The sequence below is a fragment of the Arachis hypogaea genome, chromosome 12 (assembly GCF_003086295.3).
Source record: "Arachis hypogaea cultivar Tifrunner chromosome 12, arahy.Tifrunner.gnm2.J5K5, whole genome shotgun sequence".
In the NCBI taxonomy this organism is placed as follows: Eukaryota; Viridiplantae; Streptophyta; class Magnoliopsida; order Fabales; family Fabaceae; genus Arachis; species Arachis hypogaea.
The window spans coordinates 36,827,081-36,847,534 of NC_092047.1; the positions used below are offsets into that span (position 1 = coordinate 36,827,081).

A 20,454-nucleotide genomic window follows, 5' to 3' on the forward strand; every position below is an offset into this window, starting at 1 on the left:
CGGCAGTTGTATGTCTTCTACTTTGCTTCGCTATCATCGAGTGGCATCAGGTGGACAGGGTAGTACATCAGTTCGGTGGCCTGCAGCACATTCTGACCAGGCCACTGAACATTGACGACATGCACAGGTTGGATGGTCGGTTTGGGCACGGCGAGTGGTTCCTACAGTTGTTTGCGTTACTGTCTTGAGCTATGGCCATCACTAATGCTTAAAAGCCTCAACACAGTGAAAACGTCCAAAATACTCGATGAAATATGACAATGTCGGTGGAACCAGGCCAAGGCTGAGTCACCAGTTGCACCCAAGTACCTGAAGAGACATATTTAGTTTTAAATATTGTACACTATGAATTTTGTTTAATAGTGATTAACCGAACTTGAAATAAATCTTACCAGAAAAGTACATCTGCATAGCAAACAACCAACGAGGAAGCTCGTTGTATGACTCCTCCCAATCGCCATATATTCTAGCAATGACTCTCTGTTTTGCAAGCCAAACCATTCTATAGGACGCCTTGCAACAAAAGTGATTCACCACACCTCCTTGGAGAACCCTGATGCTGATTGTTGGATCGGCTTTGACCATCGAAAAAATGTGTTGCACAATCACCTTCGAATCCAACCTACCGTGGTCTTGTCCCATTGAAGTTTGCATGCAAGCATGAGGCCTAGTGTATCTCCTAACCTCCCACTTTTCTTACTTTTCGCGATACGATATGAGTATGCTCCAATTACAACCGGATCCAAACTGGATACATTGTGCATTGTACCTCAACTGGTCACTTTCTATTATTTTATAATCCGCAGCCCTCCTGATGCTATACTACTTAACAGCCAACATGACTTCTTCATTGTTCTTATATTGTTGTCCAACCTTAAACTCGTTGCTTTGATCCTCTTCAGGGCCTCCCTGGGTGAACGACCAATACGAAGTCATTGCATCGAGATTCAATCTCGTGAAATGATCTGGCCGGTCATATGGTTGAGAAATAGCAAGCTGTGTCAGAGCGAATTGTGTGTCACCGTAGTAGTACATCTCTTCTTCCTCGTCACCATCATCAGGAATTTCAGGTGGTTTTTCATCAGCATCATCTCCGTCATCGGGGTTAACTTCATACTCCTCTATCATCGGATCTCTGATAGCAGAACCATTATGACTTTCAACACTGTTGTCCATTAAGTCAACATTACGAACTTCAACATTAGACCCCTCCTGACTACCCTCAGGTGGCATATTTAGATCCACGATAGTCCTTCTGATAGTTCGTCTAACAGCTCCATTCAACGGACTATCATCGACAGTATCTGTAGATGATCCTCGGCCACCCACCTCAACGAGATACACGAATAATTCCAATAGATGAACATTTGTCCATCGGTTGTGCCATGATCTTATAAGCCGTACATCCTCGTCGTCGCGCAAACGGTACCTAGTTCAAGACAATAAAAATATTTCTCACAACCGTGGTCTGATAAATATAATGACAAAGACAATACAGCTGTAATATACCTTTTATAAAACAAACTGCCATCTACTTCAGTTGGATATCTGTAGTGAATTTTCTTCACCCTTTTTGTCTTTTGCTGCCCAACAGAGTACAATATCAAATTCTTCAAAGCTGTTAAACTGTCGACTTCCGGTGTCATATAGGTAATTATCGGTTGTCCCGATCTAAAAGCGATGGAACCTTCTTCATCATATATTATTTAACCATCGTGATGAAAGAATAACAATTGATTCTTTGACATCGTAGAGAAAATGTCAACAGTAAGAGAAAAAAATAAACAAGAATATTTGTACTTCTCTGATCTACTTTCCAGCAGACATGCTTTTATCTTGAAAATTTATCATATAATTCGAGGAGTGTGACAAACTCTATATAATTTATATAGAATTCAGGAGTGCGACGAAAATATGTATTTTTTATTTAAGAAATATCTTGTTTGAGAAAATATGTATTTTTTTTATTTTATTTAAAAAAATCCAACATACATAAGCAATTTCTTCGGTCGGAAAGAAAAGACTATATATATTTTTATTTATTTCTATATATCTTTTTTTGGATATGCAAATCTGCAAATTCGATTGGCAATACATAATTAAAATTTGCACTCCAATTTATTTATTTACGAATAAGATCATATCTACAAATTTTAAAATAGATACAGATAAATATCACAAATTTTACAAACTGAATCGACATTTGTAAATCTCTGTCTAAGATATCATAGTTTCGAAGTTTGTCTCTTTCAAAAAAGTTGCTACTGCTTTAAAAATTTTAATAATTATCTTTAAAATATTTGGATAAAACCTTGGGATCTTAATAAGAAAACATTTCCCATTTAGCTCAAGGCATGTAGATATTGCACATATATATAAAGCTTTTATAAGGATCGGAGCTTCTTTGATTAATTAAAAGTTTTGTACTCATATTTTCTCCATCCTATAATTATTATCTTTGTTAGTGTAAAAACTAAAAAAAAATATATTAAAGAGAAAAGCTCTGCATACAAGCCCTATTTACAAGTTAATTAACGAATCCCAAAAACGCAATACAAGGTCCGTTCTTCTTCTTCTTCCTCTTCCTCTTCCTCTTCTTCTTCTTCTTTTCTTTCGTTTCTGTTCGGTAGGTCGGCTACCGGACGGTTCGGGTCAGGATTCGGAGTGATGATGGGGCTCGTCTGGTCACTGTCGTCCGGTCCAAATGGTGCGAGGTCCCGAGCACTTTGAGTGGGGAAAGGGGGGTGCCACCTGCAAAGACACTCCGACGCTCTTGTCAGACAATGTGTAGGCAGAAAGAGGGGTGATGTGAGAAATGTGATGTACCTTGGGGGAAGAGCCATTCTTCCCCTTATATACATGTCAGTCCTAGGCCCCTCTGGAGGTCAGGCCCATATTTTCAGGGACGCTGTCCCATAGCTGTGTGTGAGCTGTATGGGACGCGTGTCAGGGTCGGTTGAAGGGCGCGTAGCTGGGCCGGGTGAAGCTCGGGTCGGGTTGACCCGCAGGAGTCCTGGGCTGGGCCGTAACAGTGCCCCCGACGCGCTAGTGATGGTCGCGAGGACGATCGGTGGCGCGTGATTTCCTTACTCGTGCGTCGTCGTCGAGTCGGCTGATTGTGGGAGAGACGCGTCTCTGGTGCACGTGTCTCTTGGTCTGCTGAGGCGTTCGTTCGTCGCTTCGTTCTTCGCGCTGAGCATTAAATGCTCGTAATGATTTGAAAAATTCCTGCGCGCAAAGACCATTTTGCCCTTGCCTTCTTTCGCGCTTATCATGGTGGTTTTTAAACAGTTTTTCTTTCTCTTCCTCCCACTTTGCTATTTTCATCTTCTTTTCTCCCTGACATCCAAAGATTCTCTATTCGGGCTAACTTGTGCCTCTCTTTTACACTCCAGTTTCGTGCTCCATTTCAGGTAATTTCTTGATCCTTCTCCCCCCATGTTTATATTATGCCTCACTGTTGCAGTAGTTACTGTTTGTATGTTTTGGTTTACTTTTGCTGAATGGCCTTCCATTGGTGGGGTAGACGAACTAGGGGAGGGGTACCATTCCTGGGAAGGTTTTAGGTGATTTGCGTGATAGGTGTAGTTTTTAACTGTTCTTGGCCATGATCTAAGTTTGAAAAGGCGTAGTTTCTGGGTTTCTGTGGACTCCCGAACTCATAGTCTAACGGAGTGGTACCCCGATGTAGGTATGCCTCGCATCGTTTCCCGGTCTTCAGGAACTGGCACAGCCTACGACCCGTACGCCTGGGTGACCGACGATATAAGGAGCTCACCCAACCAGATGGACTTGGAGGAGTTGACCGAGTTCCGGCAAGCCAGCTACTTGTGTGGGGGACTGACAAAGAGGCTAACTACGAGGCCATTGTCCCTACCCCCCATGAGCGTATTTATGAGCTCAACTTTCACTCCCCTCGTGTCCCCGATTGGATCTGGTTTTACAAGTCCATGTTCACACAAGTTGGCGTTCGGATACCGTTCTCCGAGTTTCAAATGGCGCTGCTGAACCGGATATCCGTCCCCCCGTCTCAGCTTCATCCGAACAGCTGGGCTTCGATCCGCTGCTTCGAAATGGTCTGCGAGTACTTGGAGCTGCCGGTGTCGGTGGACGTTTTCCTCTTCTATTTCAACCTTACCAACCCCTCCAAACAGGGGAAGGCGAGAAAAGGGTTTCTTTCTTTCCGTTCTACCCAGGGTAGGAGAATTTTTGGCCTTTTTGAGGACTCCTACCATGGTTTTAAAGATAAGTACTTCAAGGTTCGTCCCGTCAAAGGTCGTCACCCCTTTTGGTTGTCGTTAGAGGGGGAGCGCCTTATCCAGACTTATTGGAGTTTTGGTGCGGGGTTGAATCCTTTCATCAAGGTGACGTACAAGAGGTTGTCGGCTGTAGATAAGCAAATAGCTGACGTTCTTTTTGCCATTTTTAAAAAGAACCCCGTGAACCCACATCTTCTTATGGGTGAACGGGAGGCCGCCAGGAGCTATATTCGTGAGTTGTCTTCTTTGTTTGCCTATGTTTTTTTTTTTATCGTTGTTTTTCTTTTTCCGATCTAACGACTAACGTGCCTGTTGTTTGTTGCAGTGGAAATGTCTGCCACTGTGACCGGTCTTGAGAATCTGATGAAGACCTTTTTTGAGGCAAGTGATGACGAGAATGTCGAAGAGAAGGATGTCGGTAAGTCGGGGGGTCCTTCAGGGGAGAAGGAGAATCAGGCTGTGCCTTCTCCCCAGGATACCGACGTGTTGGGGAAACAGGCTGCAGGGGGCCAGGCTTCCCCTACTCGTGAGGAAGGGTCCGCTGAAGGGCACGCGACTCTCACCCCCCAGCCGGATAGTGACGTGGAGCTTATCCATACTCCCAAAAAGTGAAAGATGTCTTCCAGCCCGGAAGGGGCCCTTACCATAATGGAAAGGAACTTTGATGCTACCAAATTTATTGATTCCCAACTGATACCCGGGACAGAGGAGCATTTTCACGAGACCGAACTATCCGGGCAGGCGAGGTGGATGTATCGCACCTTGCTTCGTGGGGCCGTGATAGCTCGGAAGGCTGAATTCGAGCTATCGGGAATGGAGGCGCTCCGGAGGAAGCTTGAGTCCTCTGTTAAGGCGAACAATGACTTCAAGGCTCAAGTTGAACTCCTCCAGGGTCAGCTGTCCGAGATGGGGGAAAGCTTAGCGCTGCTGAGGAGAAGTCGTCGTTTGTTGCAGAGAGGTTGAAGGCGTCCGATGAGACCGTGGCCCGGCTTCTTGAGCGCGAGATGACATTGGAGGGTCAGCTGAACGCCGCTCAGGGTCGGGTTGTCGCCTTGGAAAAAGAGCGGGAGCAGGCCGTCTCGGAGGCAAAAACCGCTAAAGCTGAAGCCGCTGAGCTTAAGAAGAAGCTTAAGGTGACCAAGGAGCAAGGGAAGAATGCCATCTCGATGACCGAAGATGCCCTGAAGGCTCAGCTGAGGATCGCAGCTCCTGATTTCGACACGTCGTCAATTGGCGTTTTCAAGACTATCCAGGATGGAAAGATTGTTGACATGCCGAGGAAGTGAGGTCTTGTAACTTAGGATATTTTGTAACGCGTTTGTTGAACAACTTATTGCTCATTTTTTGTTTTGACTCTTTATAAGTTATACTTATTTGGTCGTTTGGCCGGGTTGCCGTTTGTTGTATTTGTTGTCGTTACTTCTCTTGGGGGGCTCGCGCCCGTTTTCCCGTTTTATGATAGTTATGGCTTGGATTGCCGTGGTCGTGTTGTCGTCGCAGTTGGCTTTGGCCGTAACGAAGATGGCCCCCGGGGTGATCAATCCCGGTTTGCCGTTTTAAGGCGCGCTCGTGTGCGGCACACGTAGGGAAGAGGTAGACAAGTACGAAAATTTTTTGACAAGTATGAGTTAATCGTTAGCTAAGCAAATTAATCAATATGGTGAATATTTGACAAGATAAAAAGGTAGATTGTCATGCAAACAAAGCAGGTATTTACTATTTCTTTAGGTTCTTAGGTCGGCGAATCGTCTGGTCATGGGTAGAACCTTCTTAGGCTACCCGCATTCCATGTTCTGGGCACTTCCTTGCCGTCGAGTCTTTCGAGCTTGTAAGCACCTTTGCCAAGTACCTCCCTTACCCTGTAGGGACCTTCCCAATTTACCGCCAGCTTGCCTTCCCCTGGGGTTGGGACGCCGATGTCGTTGCGTCGCAGGACGAGGTCCCTTTCCTCGAAATCTCGTTTGAGGACCTTTGCGTTGTAACGCAGGGCTATTCTCTGTTTCAGCGCTGTTTCTGTTAGGTGAGCCATCTCCCTTGTTTCCTCAATCAGGTCCTTTTCGACCGCTTCGCTCATGCCCGCGAGCAGTAGTCGGGGGCTCGGTTCGCCGATTTCGACTGGTATCACCGCCTCGACCCCGTATGTTAGGCGAAAGGGAGTTTCCCCCGTAGCGCTTTGCTCGGTTGTCCGGTAAGACCATAGGACGGAGGAGAGTTCGTCAGCCCAGCTTCCTTTCTTATTGTCTAGGCGCTTCTTTAGACCAAGAAGGACGACTTTGTTTGCGGCCTCTACCTGCCCGTTTGTTTGGGGATGTTCTACCGAGGAGAACTTTTGCTTTATCCCTAGGCCAGAGAGGAATTCCATGAACTTCTTGTCTGTGAACTGGGTCCCGTTGTCTGAGATAACGACCTCCGGGATACCGAAACGGGTTATCACCTGCCTCCATATGAACTTCCGGCAGTTGGAGGACGATATCGTAGCCAGCGGTTCAGCCTCCACCCATTTGGTGTAGTAGTCAATGGCGACAATGAGGTATTTGACTTGTCCTGGGCCGACCGGGAAAGGTCCTAGGAGGTCGACTCCCCATTGTGCGAAAGGTCGAGTGGTCGTTAGAGAGTTTAGCTCGAAGGCCGGTGCCTTGTGGAAGTTGGCGTTTTGTTGACACTTTATGCATTTTTTGACAAATTCCTTTGAGTCCTTCATCATTGTCGGCCAGTAGTATCCTGCTCGGATGAGCTTCCTTGCTAGTGCTTTGCCCCCGATGTGGTGTCCGCAACACCCCTCATAGACTTCTCTAAGCACGTAATCCATCTGGTCGGGATGTAAACACTTCAATAGGGGCTGGCTGAGTCCCTTTTTGAATAGCTGTCCATGTATGATTGCATATCTGGCCGCCTCCCTTCTTAAAGCTTTGGCTGCTTTCTCGTCTTCAGGCAACTTACCGAGTTCCAGGAAGTTGGTGATGGGGTCCAGCCATGAGGGGCTCGACTTCGTCAAGTGGAGGGCGACCGCCGGTTCCTTCACCATGCCTTGGATAAGGGACCGGTTACCTGACCCTGGCTTTGTGCTTGCCAGCTTAGACAGGAGGTCTGCCCGTGTGTTCCTTTCTCTTGGGACGTGTTGGACGATGACCTCTTGGAACTGTCTCGTTATTTCTTTAACCTTTTCTAAGTATTTTTGCAGGAGGGGGTCCCGGGCTTGGTAGCTTCCGTTCACCTGCGAGGTGACAACCTGTGAGTCGCTGCATACTTCGATCTTTGTCGCCCCGACTTCCCGGGCTAGTATCAGCCCGCCCAAGAGGGCCTCATATTCTGCTTGGTTGTTTGATACTGGAAACTCGAACTTAGTCGATTGCTCATAGATGACCCCTGCGGGGCTTTCTAAGATGACCCCTGCTCCCCCGGACGTTTGGTTGGAGGCCCCGTCAACATGGAGCCTCCACCGTGTGCCCGTTTCCTCGAGGGGATCCCCCGTCACTTCCACCAGAAAGTCTACCATTGCCTGGGCTTTGATTGCATGTCGGGGTTCATATTGTAGGTCGTATTGGGAGAGCTCGATGGCCCAGGTCATCATCCTGCCGGCCAAGTCAGGTTTTTGTAGTACTTGGCGAATCGCCTGATCCGTCCTCACGACTATACGATGACTCTGGAAATATTGTCTTAACCTTCAGGAAGAGACTAGGAGCGCCAGCGCTAGTTTTTCCAGCTTGCTGTACCTCGCTTCTGGTCCTTGGAGGACCCTGCTCACGAAGTAAACGGGTTGTTGGGTTTTCCCCTCTTCTCTAATGACTACTGCGGCAAGCGCTTCCTCGGTTACTGATAGGTAGAGATAGAGCGGTTCTCCGGCCCGGGGTTTCCCGAGAACTGGTGGTGCCGCTAAGATCTCCTTGAAGTGATTGAATGCCTTTTCGCACGCTGGGGTCCATTCGAACGTCATTCCCTTTCTCATTAGATTGAAGAAAGGTAGGGATCTTGCTGCCGATGCTCTGAGGAATCGGGATAAAGCCGTTAGACTCCCGGCAAGTCGTTGTACGTCTTTGATACAACCCGGGCTCTTCATCTGGAGAATAGCTTGGCATTTTTTCGGGGTTGGCTTCCACTCCTCTTTGAGTGATCATGAATCCCAGGAACTTTTCGGCCTCCATGGCAAACGCGCACTTGAGGGGATTAAGCCTCATGCTGTGCTGCCGGAGGGACGAAAAAATGCCATCAAGGTCGCTTAGAAGGTCGTCGGGTTGTGCGGTCTTCGCGAGTATGTCATCCACGTAGACTTCTACTATTTTGCCTATAAGTTCACTGAATATCTTATTCATCAGTCTTTGGTACGTGGCCCCCGCGTTTTTCAAACCGAAAGGCATTACCATGTAACAATAGGTTCCCCTGGCGTTATGAACGCCGTTTTTTCCTCGTCCGGTCGGTGCATCGGGATCTGATTGTACCCTGAGTAGGCATCCATGAAGCTCAGGTACCGGTACCCCGCCGCTGCGTCGATGAGTGCGTCAATGTTAGGCAGGGGGTAGCAGTCCTTGGGACACGCCTTGTTGAGGTCGGAGTAGTCCACGCACATCCTCCATCTCCCATTGTGCTTTTTAACCAGGACCACGTTCGACAACCACGTCGAGTAGTTCAGTTCCTTGATGAATCCCGCTTCTAGGAGGCTGGCCGTCTACCTGGCTACCTCTTCTGCCCTTTCCTGCGACATTTTTCTCCTCCTCTGGGTCACTGGCTTGGTTCCCGCCTTGATGGCCAGATGATGCGATATGAGCTGGGGATCTATCCCGGGCATATCGGCAGGCGTCCAGGCAAAGAGGTCGGCATTAGCCTTGATCATTTCCATCAAAGGTCCCTTCATCTCATGGGGAAGGTTTCTGTTTATGAATGTGAATTTATCATCCTCCTCGCCGACCTTGAACTTTTCCAAGTCTCCTTCTGGTTCTGGTCTAGGTTTGTTGTCTATCCTGGCGTCCAGGTCAGCAAGGAAGACCCCGGATGCTTCTTTGGACTTTTTCCTGAGAGAAAGGCTGGCGTGGTCACAAGCGACTGCCGTCTCCAAGTCGCCTTTGATGGATCCTACGGATCCGTCATCAGTGACAAACTTCATCACCAGCAGCTTTGTGCTAATGGTGGCCCCCAGGTCGTTAATGGTTTTTCTCCCCAGGATGATGTTATAAGCCGTGGAGTCTCGTAATATTACGAAATCTGCCATGACTGTTCGTCGCTTTTGCCCCTGTCCCACAGAGGTCGGGAGTGAGATGATTCCGTCCGGCTTGATGAAGTGGTCCCCCAACCCTACCACACCGTGCTGGTGGGTCGTCAGGTCGCGTCCCTTAGTCCCAGGGCATCGAAAACGTTTCGAAACATGATGTTTGAGTCTGCCCCCGTATCTACCAGGATTCGTTTGACGAGGCCCGTTCCGACCCTGGCCGTGATGACCATGGGCGGACTTTCCGGTGCCTCGTCAAACCATTGGTCCTCTGGGCCGAAGGAGATGGGTGGGATACCTCGGAAACTTCTACCTGTCGAGGTGGAGACCGCTAGGACCTTGGCGTCTTTTTTCTGTGCTGACTTTGACCTTGGGGCGGTATTCCTGGCCGTTACCACGTTTACCACCGTAAGGCCGTGGTCGTCACCCTCTGGTTCCTGCCGTCGCCTTGTTGGCCGGGATCTATCTTCGCTATCGTGGTCCCGGTTACGTCTCCTTGGTTCCCGTATAAGGTGGGGGAAGTCGGCAAGTTTCCCATCCCTGATAGCTTGCTCCAGGGCGTCTTTTAGGTCGAAGCAGTCTTGGGTCTTGTGTCCGTAACCCTTGTGGTACTCGCAGTAGAGGTTCTTGTTTCCTCCTGTCTTGTCCTTCATAGGTCGAGGCTTTGACAGTATCCCCTTTTCCGCTATCTGTTGGTAAACTTCGGTGATTGGTGCTGTGAGGGGGGTATAATTGGTGAACTTCCCAACTCGGGAGAACGGTTTGGGTGTTTTACCCGGACCGCCGTCCCTGGCGTGTTCCTTTGGTCTTTCTCTGCCTTCATAGTGCCGGGCTTGGTTGTAGGTGGGCTGCCGCTTATTGGCAGCCACGACCCGGCTGACTTCTTCGTCATTGATGTATTCTTTGGCCACGCACTGGATCTCTTGCATTGTCCAAACGGGCTTTTTGGTAAGGTGTTTCCTGAAATCCTCATTCGAGAGCCCGTTCGTCAAGCATAGGCTTGCCACCGAGTCCGTTAGACCGTCAATTTCCAGGCACTCGTCATTGAAACGGTCCAGGTATTTCCTGGTCGGCTCTCCGGGTCTCTGTGTCACCCCTAGCAAATTGATTGGGTGTTTGGCTTTGACAATCCTGGTCGTGAATTGAGCCAAGAAGGCGTGGCTGATGTCGGAGAATTGAGTCACCGAGCCCTGCGGGAGGTTGTTGAACCACCGTATCGCCGGGCCCGCCAAGGTGACCGGGAAGGCGCGACATCTGACCTCGTCTCCTACCCCTTCCAGGTTCATTCTGGCCTCAAAGGCCGTCAAGTGTTCCAGGGGATCTTGTGTTCCATCATACTTCATGTCTGTTGGCTTGTCGAAGTGTTTCGGCAGCCGCACCTCGAGTACGGAACGGTGGAAAGGGGTTGCTCCTATTATTACTGGTCCCCGGGTAGTTCTCCCCAGCTCGTCATTCTCCCGACGGTCGTCCTCTTCGCCTCTGTTCGACGCACGCCGTCTCTCGTGTCTGGCGTAAATGATGGGGTCTCGACTTCTTCTTCTGGCTCGTCCCCGTCCCCCCGTGCTCTCCGACTCGTATTGGGGGCTGGGTGAGCGCCTCGAGCGGCTCCTTGAACGGGAACGGGTGGGGCTTCGCTCCGGGGTGCGTTGGTCGCGTTCTCTTTCGGCTAGCCGGCGTTCTAAGTCTTGCATCCTATGGCACAACTCTTGCATTATCCTGGCGTGGTTGTCGCCAGTTCCTCCGAAGGGGCGTCTTTCATGAGTCTGCGTCGCATCCCTCGGAGGCGACCTCTGCTGTTGTCGGGTTTCTGTCGAAACGGTGCCTCCCCCAAGCACGGGAGGCGCGGCCTCGCTGCTGGTCCCAGTCTGGACTAGTACGAAGTCCATGGACGGTCCCCACAGACGGCGCCAATGTTCGGTAGGTCGGCTACCGGACGGTTCGGGTCAGGATTCGGAGTGATGATGGGGCTCGTCTGGTCACTGTCGTCCAGTCCAAATGGTGCGAGGTCCTGAGCACTTTGAGTGGGGAAAGGGGGGTGCCACCTGCAAAGACACTCCGACGCTCTTGTCAGACAATGTGCAGGCGGAAAGAGGGGTGATGTGAGAAATGTGACGTACCTTGGGGGAAGAGCCATTCTTCCCCTTATATACATGTCAGTCCTGGGCCCCTCTGGAGGTCAGGCCCATATTTTCAGGGACGCTGTCCCATAGCTGTGTGTGAGCTGTATGGGACGCGTGTCAGGGTCGGTTGAAGGGCGCGCAGCCGGGCCGGGTGGAGCTCGGGTCGGGTTGACCCGCAGGAGTCCTGGGCTGGGCCGTAACAGTTTCTTACCTTCTCTTTCTCCTTCTTCTTCTTCTTGCTGCACGTTCTTCTTCCTCTTCCTCCTCTTCTTCTTCTTCTTTTCTTTCGTTTCTTGCTTTCTCTTTCTCGTTCTTCTTCTTGCACGTTCTTCTTCCTCTTCCTCTTCTTCTTCTTTTCTTTCGTTTCTTGCCTTCTCTTTCTCCTTCTTCTTCTTCTTGCTGCAGGTTCTTCTTGCTCTTTCTGTTCTTCTTCTTCATTTACGTACTTTTCTATCTGTTTTCTTTCTTCGTTATTCTCGATTTCCATTATTTTTTGACATCAAGCTTTGAAATCGTTTTTGAAGAAGAAGAAGCAGCAGAAGATGAGGAGGAGAAAGAGAAAGAGTTCTGAAATATGCATAAGGTGTACTTCAACAAATTTTGGGTGTATTTCTTAAATCTTTTGGGTGTATTTTTGTAATCCTTTAGGTGTATTTATGTAATCCTTTGGGTGTATTTCTATAATAGTTTGGGTGTATTTCTGTAATTCTTTGGGTGTATTTCTATAATCGTTGGGGTGTATTTCTGTAATCGTTTGGGTGTATTTTTGAAGTTCCATTATCTTCAAATTTGGCAAGAAAATTATTTTCATGGAGGAAGAAGAAGAAGAGTCGTTCATAATGCATGGTGAGTAGCGCGCTTTGGAAACAAGAAGTTGTTGAATAACGTGTATTTTATTTACTCTTGAATGTGGAAGTGTGTAATGCGTTAATTAAGTATAATGCGTGTGTTTTATTGAACTTGTAAAACTTGTAAGCCAAAAAGACTTGTATGACCTCAATATTAAAACTTGAAATTGAATTGAAAGAGTTTCAATTAGTCAAAATTTTCTTTCTATTTCAATATAATATACTAGTACTAGCCGTAAAAATCTCATATTACACACACAATCATACTACGCGTAAAATTTAAGATTGTTGTTAAATTTAGCAATCTAATTGGATTATTTGGAACATGATTTATAATTTACAATAAAAATCTTCTTCTTTTTACTTCTTCTATCTCGTAACACATTACTCTTGCATAAGAATAAAATTTGACTTAGCTAAACTGAACTTTGATTTTAATTTTGATTGGACGCAGTACATTGGAATTCTGAAGCACCACCACGAATGCTACCGTGCGTTTCGTCTACGCTTTCCGAGGCGCAACCTGTGATGGGGTTCTTTTCACCCTTCTCTCACGGTACTAACCCGTGGGACGGGACCGACCTTCTTTTTTGTTTGTAATTGGACACTATTGGGTGGATAAAATTTTTGGTCAGACATGCCTATCTGTCTTTCTAACTCTAATATAGAACATCCGAAATCTCACTATTTGTTTTGGGAAAGACCTCACTCTTTTTCTTCTTCTCCTATTCGATTGTATTTCCTTGGAAACTTAGGAAAGCCTTTCGCCATCTAGGGTGCAGCACTCCACCGCTTCGCCTCAACTTCTGATAGCTCATACATAACGGAAGATTGTTCTTTGTCCAGCTACTCGGTCAATAAAGATGGAAAGGTTGTTTTGTAACCCGGTTCGGTGTGTTGCACCAACAGACCATCCGATTGATCCATATTGCATTTGGAACTCATACCCACAACTCTTTGGCAGCTTCACCTTCTGGCAGTTAAACCATGAATACCCTATCTCAGGTAGTTTATATTATAAATAAATAATTTAAATTTAAATTTATTATTTTTTACAGACTTTTTTCAGACTCGAATTCGACCTATTTAAAATCCAACAAATCCATAAGTCTATTTAAAAATCCTATTTTATAAGGTTCATGCTACACATCCATGTAATTTTGTATTCAAGTCTATTCAAGTTAGTTCAACACCCAAAAAACCTAATACCATTAAATAAAACGTAAAATACACGCGCCCAACACACACGAAACGACCGCTCTTGCCCAACGCTTCTTCTCTTTTTCTTCTTCTCTTCTTCTTCTTCTTCTTCTTCTTCTTCTTCTTCTTCTTCTTCTTCTTCTTCTTCTTCTTCTCCCGCGCTTCTTCTTCTTCTCACGCTCGTTTACATACGGAGCGTCTTTTTCTTCGTCGCCTTTTTCTTCGTGTTCCTCCTCCTCCTCCTCATTCTCCTCCTTATTTTTTGCGTTCCTTCTTCTTCACGTGTTTTCTCCTTATCGTCATTCTTTTGTTGTTGTTGCTGCTGTATTTTTTTGTCTTTTCCTCCTTCTCTCTCTGGTGAAGAAGCAGTAGAAGGTGAGGAGGAAGAGTTTTGAATTGTGCAGAACAGAAATAAACCGAACACGTCATTATAGTGAAATAATTGTATAGTATTGAGTGAACGAAACATAATACATTATATAAAATCAAATTCAAACAGCTTCTACATAATGAACAGAACCACGTACTCATGGTGAAACAATTGTATAGTACTGAGTGAACGAAACATAATACATTATATAAAATCAAATTTAAACAGCTTTCTTCATAATGAACCGAACACAGTACTCATGGTGAAACAATTGTATAGTACTGAGTGAACGAAACATAATCCATTATATAAATTGAAATTCAAACAGCTTTCTGCATAGTGAACCAAAAACGTCATTATGGTGAAACAATTCTGTAGTACTGAGTGAACAAAACATAATCCATTATATAAAATTAAATTCAAATAGCTTTCTGCATGATGAACTGAAACACATACTCACGGTGAAACAATTGTGTAGTACTCAGTGAACGAAACATAAACCATTATACAAAATCAAATTCAAAACACCTCTGTCTACAATTTAGATATTATCAATTCAATTCAATTCAGATTCAGAATACCTCCGACTATTCAATTCAATTCAAATAAAATTAGCGATTGCATTCCATTGAATTCGATTCAAAATTGAATAATCCAAATCGCTCCCATTTAACTGATTTGAAGTTGATTCATTCATTGTTTCAATTCAAAAGTCCAGATCGCCGAAGAAGAAAACAAAGAAGAAGAAGAAGAATGACGAAGCTTATTACGTTGAAGTCAATCCAGATCGATAACAAAGAACGCGAGTAGAGAAGAAGAAGAACAAGAAAGAAAACGCGAGCAGAATAGAACGACGAAACCTATAACGCGAGCAGAGAAGAAGAAGAAGAAGAAGAAGAAGAAGAAGAAGAAGAAGAAGAAGATGATGATGATGATGATGATGATGATGATTTACGTTGAGCAAAAGTCATAGAAAGTTTACATTATATATGGCGCGTGAATCACAAACGATTTGGAGATTGAAGAGGCGCGTATAACAAAAAAGATTTGGATAACATCCATGTATTTTTTACATGGATGTGGAGCATTATTGATTTCGTAAATCAGAATTCAAAACAACAAATTTAAAAATTTTAAATTAACATTAAATGTATTTTAAAATTTATAATTAATAATTTATAAAGCATAATTCATTTATCAATCCCGCTAGGTAACCAATCAGGAGTACAGTCAACTAACAATTTTTTTTTTTTGAATTTTCTCTTTGGAGAGAGCGTAAATTCAAACTATCATAAGAAACATCCAAAACCTAACAAAAAGAAACATAAAAAATTAAAAAAAAATCTAAAATCATTTTAAAAAAATTCAAAACATTTTACAAAGTCTAAAATTCATTTTAAAAATTCTAAAATTATTTAAAAAATTATTATAAAAATTTTTAATAAAAGAAAACATCTGAAATGTACAAAAAAAACACCTAAAACTACACAAAAAAGTAATATAAAAAAATATTTAACAAATTTTAAAATTTGACAAAATAAAACATCCAAAAAATATTTAAAAAAGAACACCCTAAAACTAAGAAAGAAATATTAAAACCATTAAAAAATAATCTAAAATCCTAAAAGAGCAAACATCTAAAACATAAAAAAAAAATTCCAAACTTAGAAGAAAAAAATATCCAAAACTAATAAAAAAATTATCCAAAATCAAAAAGTAAAAGAGTGACGCACCCAGACTACGGTGTTTGGATGTGGCGGGAACCGATGTCCTTCTTCCTTGCTGGCCATTCCGTCGCAAGTTGCGGTGGTGTGCAGCAACAGCAACGACGTGCGGCGACCTTCGGCAAAGGCGCTATATGTGTGTGGAGCACTGTGTTCGCAGTGGGAGGGCGTGCTGCATGCATGCAGCTGCGGAGGGTGGATGTTGTATTCATGCGTGCGATGGTGGGATGGCAGTGCGTGCAAGTGGCGGTGGTCGACGGCAATGGCGCATAAGGTTATGGAGAGAAGGATAAAAATTTGTGTGGGTGAAATTAGGATTTAATTCTTTTGGATGCTTTTTTTTTATGCATGGGACATTTTTTTCTCTAGTTAGTTGCAATTAACTGCAATTGGCTGCACCAATAGTTTATTCTCTAGTCTTTTTTTTTCATTTATATATAAATATATTAATTGTTTGTCATATATCATAATTATACTTATAATTTATAAACTTTTTTTTAAACAAAAATGCTATAATCTTAACTATTCTTAATAATTGATTTTTTTTATTTTGTTTAATTTTGTGTTAAATATAAATGAATAGTTAAGAAACCAAATTTAGAATCATTTATTTTTACAAAAAATATTTTGATGAACTGGTCCAATAAATTTCGTAAACTTTTTTAAATCCTATAATCTGACCTTTTTAACTAATAAGCGTTTTAAAAAATTCAAATTTAACCTACATAATAAAACGAGTTGCATCAAATGGAACCTAAATCGAATTGAACTACGAACTCCCATCAAATAATCCAGCCCACTTAAACCCGTACCCTTACGGCTACTTTCCTTCAATTATTGCCCTCTAATTTAGTATAATTAGTAATTTGTAATTACTCCTTCCAATCAACTCCACATCCTCAAAATTGATCATAGATTCATAGCAAAAGTCATAGATAGCTCTAAAAAATTGTTTTACATTTAAAATATATTGTTATATTTAAAAAAAAAGTAAAAACTATAACTATTTTAAGACGAATGGAATAATTAACATTTTTGATACGGTTGTAAAATACCGAAGGAATTCAAACAGTCTTAAAAATATAAACATATAGATAGATCAAAAAAAATTTTTAAAAAGAAAGACAACCTCCAATTTTTTTTATTATATTGATATTATAAATATTTAGGTTCAGTTTGGATAGTCTTTAAAAAAAACTTGATTTTTTATTTTTTTAAAAATATTTTTTTGAATAGATAAAATCTATTTTATATTTAAATAAATTTTTTATAAAAAATTTTTTAAATATTAAAAATATCTTTTGTTAAAAAAATAATATACTTTTTTAATAAAAGTAATTTTTTTAAAAGATGTATTTAAATAAATTTAAAATTAAATAAAAATATTTTATTTTTTAAAAAAAGATTTTAATTCAAAAAAACCAATCTAAACCAATTCTTAGTGGATCAAAGATAGATAAAAATAAAATAAAATCACAGATAAAAAAAGAATAAAATAAAATCCTAGAAAAAAAAGATTTTCTAAATTTTCATGGGATCATATTTCCATCAAATCCAATTTGGTTAATCAAATATTTCATTACCAACAAATTACCGATCATGCCACTCCAAAACTATATAGACGTCTCTCTTACCCCCACTGTCCCTCTCACCCTCACTCTCACTCTCACTTTCATCAATTTTTTCTTTCTTTCTTTTTCTTTCTCGCCTTTCCTAATCTACAATGGTTTCTTCCCAAGCCACAACACGTAGAAGGAAGATTGAGATCAAGAGAGTTGAACAAAGCAACAAGCGCCACGTCACCTTCTCCAAGAGAAAGTTAGGGCTTTTCAACAAGGTCACGGAGCTCTCCATCCTCTGCCAGGCGGAAACCGCCTTAATCATCTCGTCGCAAAACGGAAAGCTTTATGCGTGCGGGTATCCGTCGCCGGATGCGGTGATCTGGCGCTTCCTCTACGGAGAAGATTCCCCGCCTCCGCAGAGGAACGACGTGCGTTTCTTGAAGAAGAAGCAAAAGGAGAACGTGGAAGCCCAAAGGGCGCAGTACGAGTCTGCTCAAGAAGCCCTCAAAGAAGAGAAGAAGCGACTCGACGAGACCAAGAAGGAAATAAACAGCGACAACAATGGCGGTTGCTTAGGGTTTTCGCAGTGGTGGGAGAATCCAATTGATGATATGGATTTGGAGGAGCTCGTCAAGTTCAAAGAATCGTTGGAACAGTTGAAGACGAACCTGATTGCAGCCACTGACAATAAGATCAACATGTTCCAACAAATGATGATGCCATCACCACTTGCTGCTCCTTCTTTAATCATGCCTCCAATGCAAACTAGGTTTTCCAATTTTAATTCAGTCTTGAATAATAATCACGGTGGATTCAGCGCTGTTTATCAACCACAACAGCAAGAATATTGGGATTGGACCCGTAATAACGTCATCAATAATAATGGAATAATTGCTAGTAGTAGTAGTAGTAACAATCTTAATCCTTTATTAGGAAGATGGGATTCTGGGAACAATGCTATTATGGTTGATGTTAATGGTAATGGGAGTAGTGGTTGTTCCTTTTTTCCGAACATTGGTTTTGGCCATTATTAACGTCAGCTCTTAGTCACATTGCTGAACCTGTTAATTATATAGTACTTTATTACCTTCAATTTCGGACGAGTTCTGGTTTTGTGAGTTTGTAATAACTTGATTCTCATATGCATTTAGTTTCTGGTTCATAAAGATATAGAAAAAAAAAATACGAGTGAAGTTTTATTTGGTTCAGAATTTTAGTTTGATTTATTTTACTTATTGCTTGCCAACAACCCTGGCCGAAACACTCAGAGGTCTATTTAGCGTATATATTCATATTTTAATATGCTTTATCTTGTTTGGATGGTGTCACTATATTTATAGAAATTGTATACTGTTATAATATTATTATAAGTGAATGTCATATGGTTAGGGCTTGTACATCATTAAACCATGAGTTAAAATAAAAAAAAGATCACCATTATATATATTGAGAATTTGAGATATTCAAGTCTATAAAAAGGCTTTAAGTAGAAAGAAATATATTGAACAAAATAAAAAGTAATGAAGATGTTTATACCTTCAAATAGATTATATATTTTTTATGATGAGTATATTATTATTAGGAGTATGATATAAAATTTTAATTATAATGAAATATATTTTTTTTTATTTTATTTTTATATCTATTTTTCTTCGGCATTTTTATACTATCTTATTTATTTAATTAAATGTTACTACATATATACGTCTCTACCTGACTACCTTTTGTATATGTTTATTTTTGGTCAGCATATTTCCACCTTCTGAAAGCATATCTGCTAAGGTTCAACGAAAGAGGATCCGATGACCTTAATAGTTTTTTTTTTTTTTTTGGGGTAAAACATCGAGGTTAAGAGTCCAAAAAAAATTATAAAGCTGAGATTAATGTGGGGATAGAAATCTTCTTGGGTGAGCACGGGTAGCGGATACCTGATTACCTATTTGAACCCGAACTGAACCAATTAAATTGGTTCTAAAATTAATGGATAATCGAGTTCAACTCGAACCAAACCGAAAGTCTTTATTAGAGATTGGTTCGAATATCGGTTTTGGGGGTGCGGAACTCGAACTAACCCGCGAACCCGATCATATATTAATTAAATAAAAAAATAAAAAATATATATATGACTTTTCCATTAGATAAAGATTATTCACTATTAATATGTTTGGATTTTAATCAGTTTAGTTTTTAATATATTTTGTGTTTAACATGTTTGGATTATTTCTATTGATGTTACATATTTATTGTACTTGTTGAATTTTTAAGATAAAAATTTGATTTTTTTTATGAATTTCAAAGTTATCGAGTATCTAATTATCCGAATCGAACCAATCCGTTCTTAATCGGTTTGGTTTAATTCGGGTACATGTACAAAAAACATAAATCCAAATCAAATCAAATCAATTATATTTTGATCAGTTCAATTCTAATTTTACCATGAACCCGAACTAAACCAACCCATGCTCACCCCTAAAACCTTCTCTACAAACAGATAAGAAAAGTTCCACAAATTAAAACTCTAAATAACACTTAAAACTCTCCCTAACCAATCAATTGTGATTGAAACTTGAAAGGCAGGTAGTAGTGATGGATTAGTATAGGCCACAATCACACTAAAGAGGAGTCAACAACATATATGACATATTAGCATCATCCAGGACCATCTTCAGTCACTAGAATTTTGCTTTCGTTAGTGGTTATTAGTATTTGTTTGAGTTGGTTTTTTAGTGAAAAAATATTAATTTATTAAAAAATTAACAATAATATATTCCTTTTAAAAAAATAAAACAAAAGAAATTTTTAATATTTATTTTTTTAAAAAATTTTAGTCAAATAAAAAATAATTTTATTAAAAATATTAAAAAAATAAAAAATAAAAAATATTTTTTTAAAAGTCAATCTAGATTTTTATTATTTATTTAATTATTATCAATTTAATTTGAACCCATCTTTACCAAAAATATTCTAATTTATTTATAACTTATATCTTGTAATTCTTGAATACGAGAAAAATATAGGAGCCAAAATAACAAAGTAAACTCAAATTCAAAAAGCAAAAACTTTAATAATTAATAAAAAAAAACAAATAAATCTCTCACCTTTTAATTAGAAACAAATTCATCCCTCAAAATTAAAAAATATAGATTAATTATCTAAATCAAGTCTCTAAAA

The 20,454-nt window shown here is 41.7% G+C and overlaps 1 protein-coding gene across 1 annotated transcript; it reads right to left on the reverse strand.

Annotated features, from left to right (window-relative positions):
• Nucleotides 1-217: 217 nt before the first annotated feature.
• LOC112729963 (uncharacterized) lies at nt 218-642 on the reverse strand. Its single transcript, XM_025780091.1, has 2 exons — nt 393-642; nt 218-309 (listed from the first exon to the last, which is right to left on the reverse strand). Exons 1-2 carry the CDS (start codon nt 640-642, stop codon nt 218-220), a joined length of 342 nt encoding a protein of 113 aa, XP_025635876.1.
• Nucleotides 643-20,454: the final 19,812 nt, after the last annotated feature.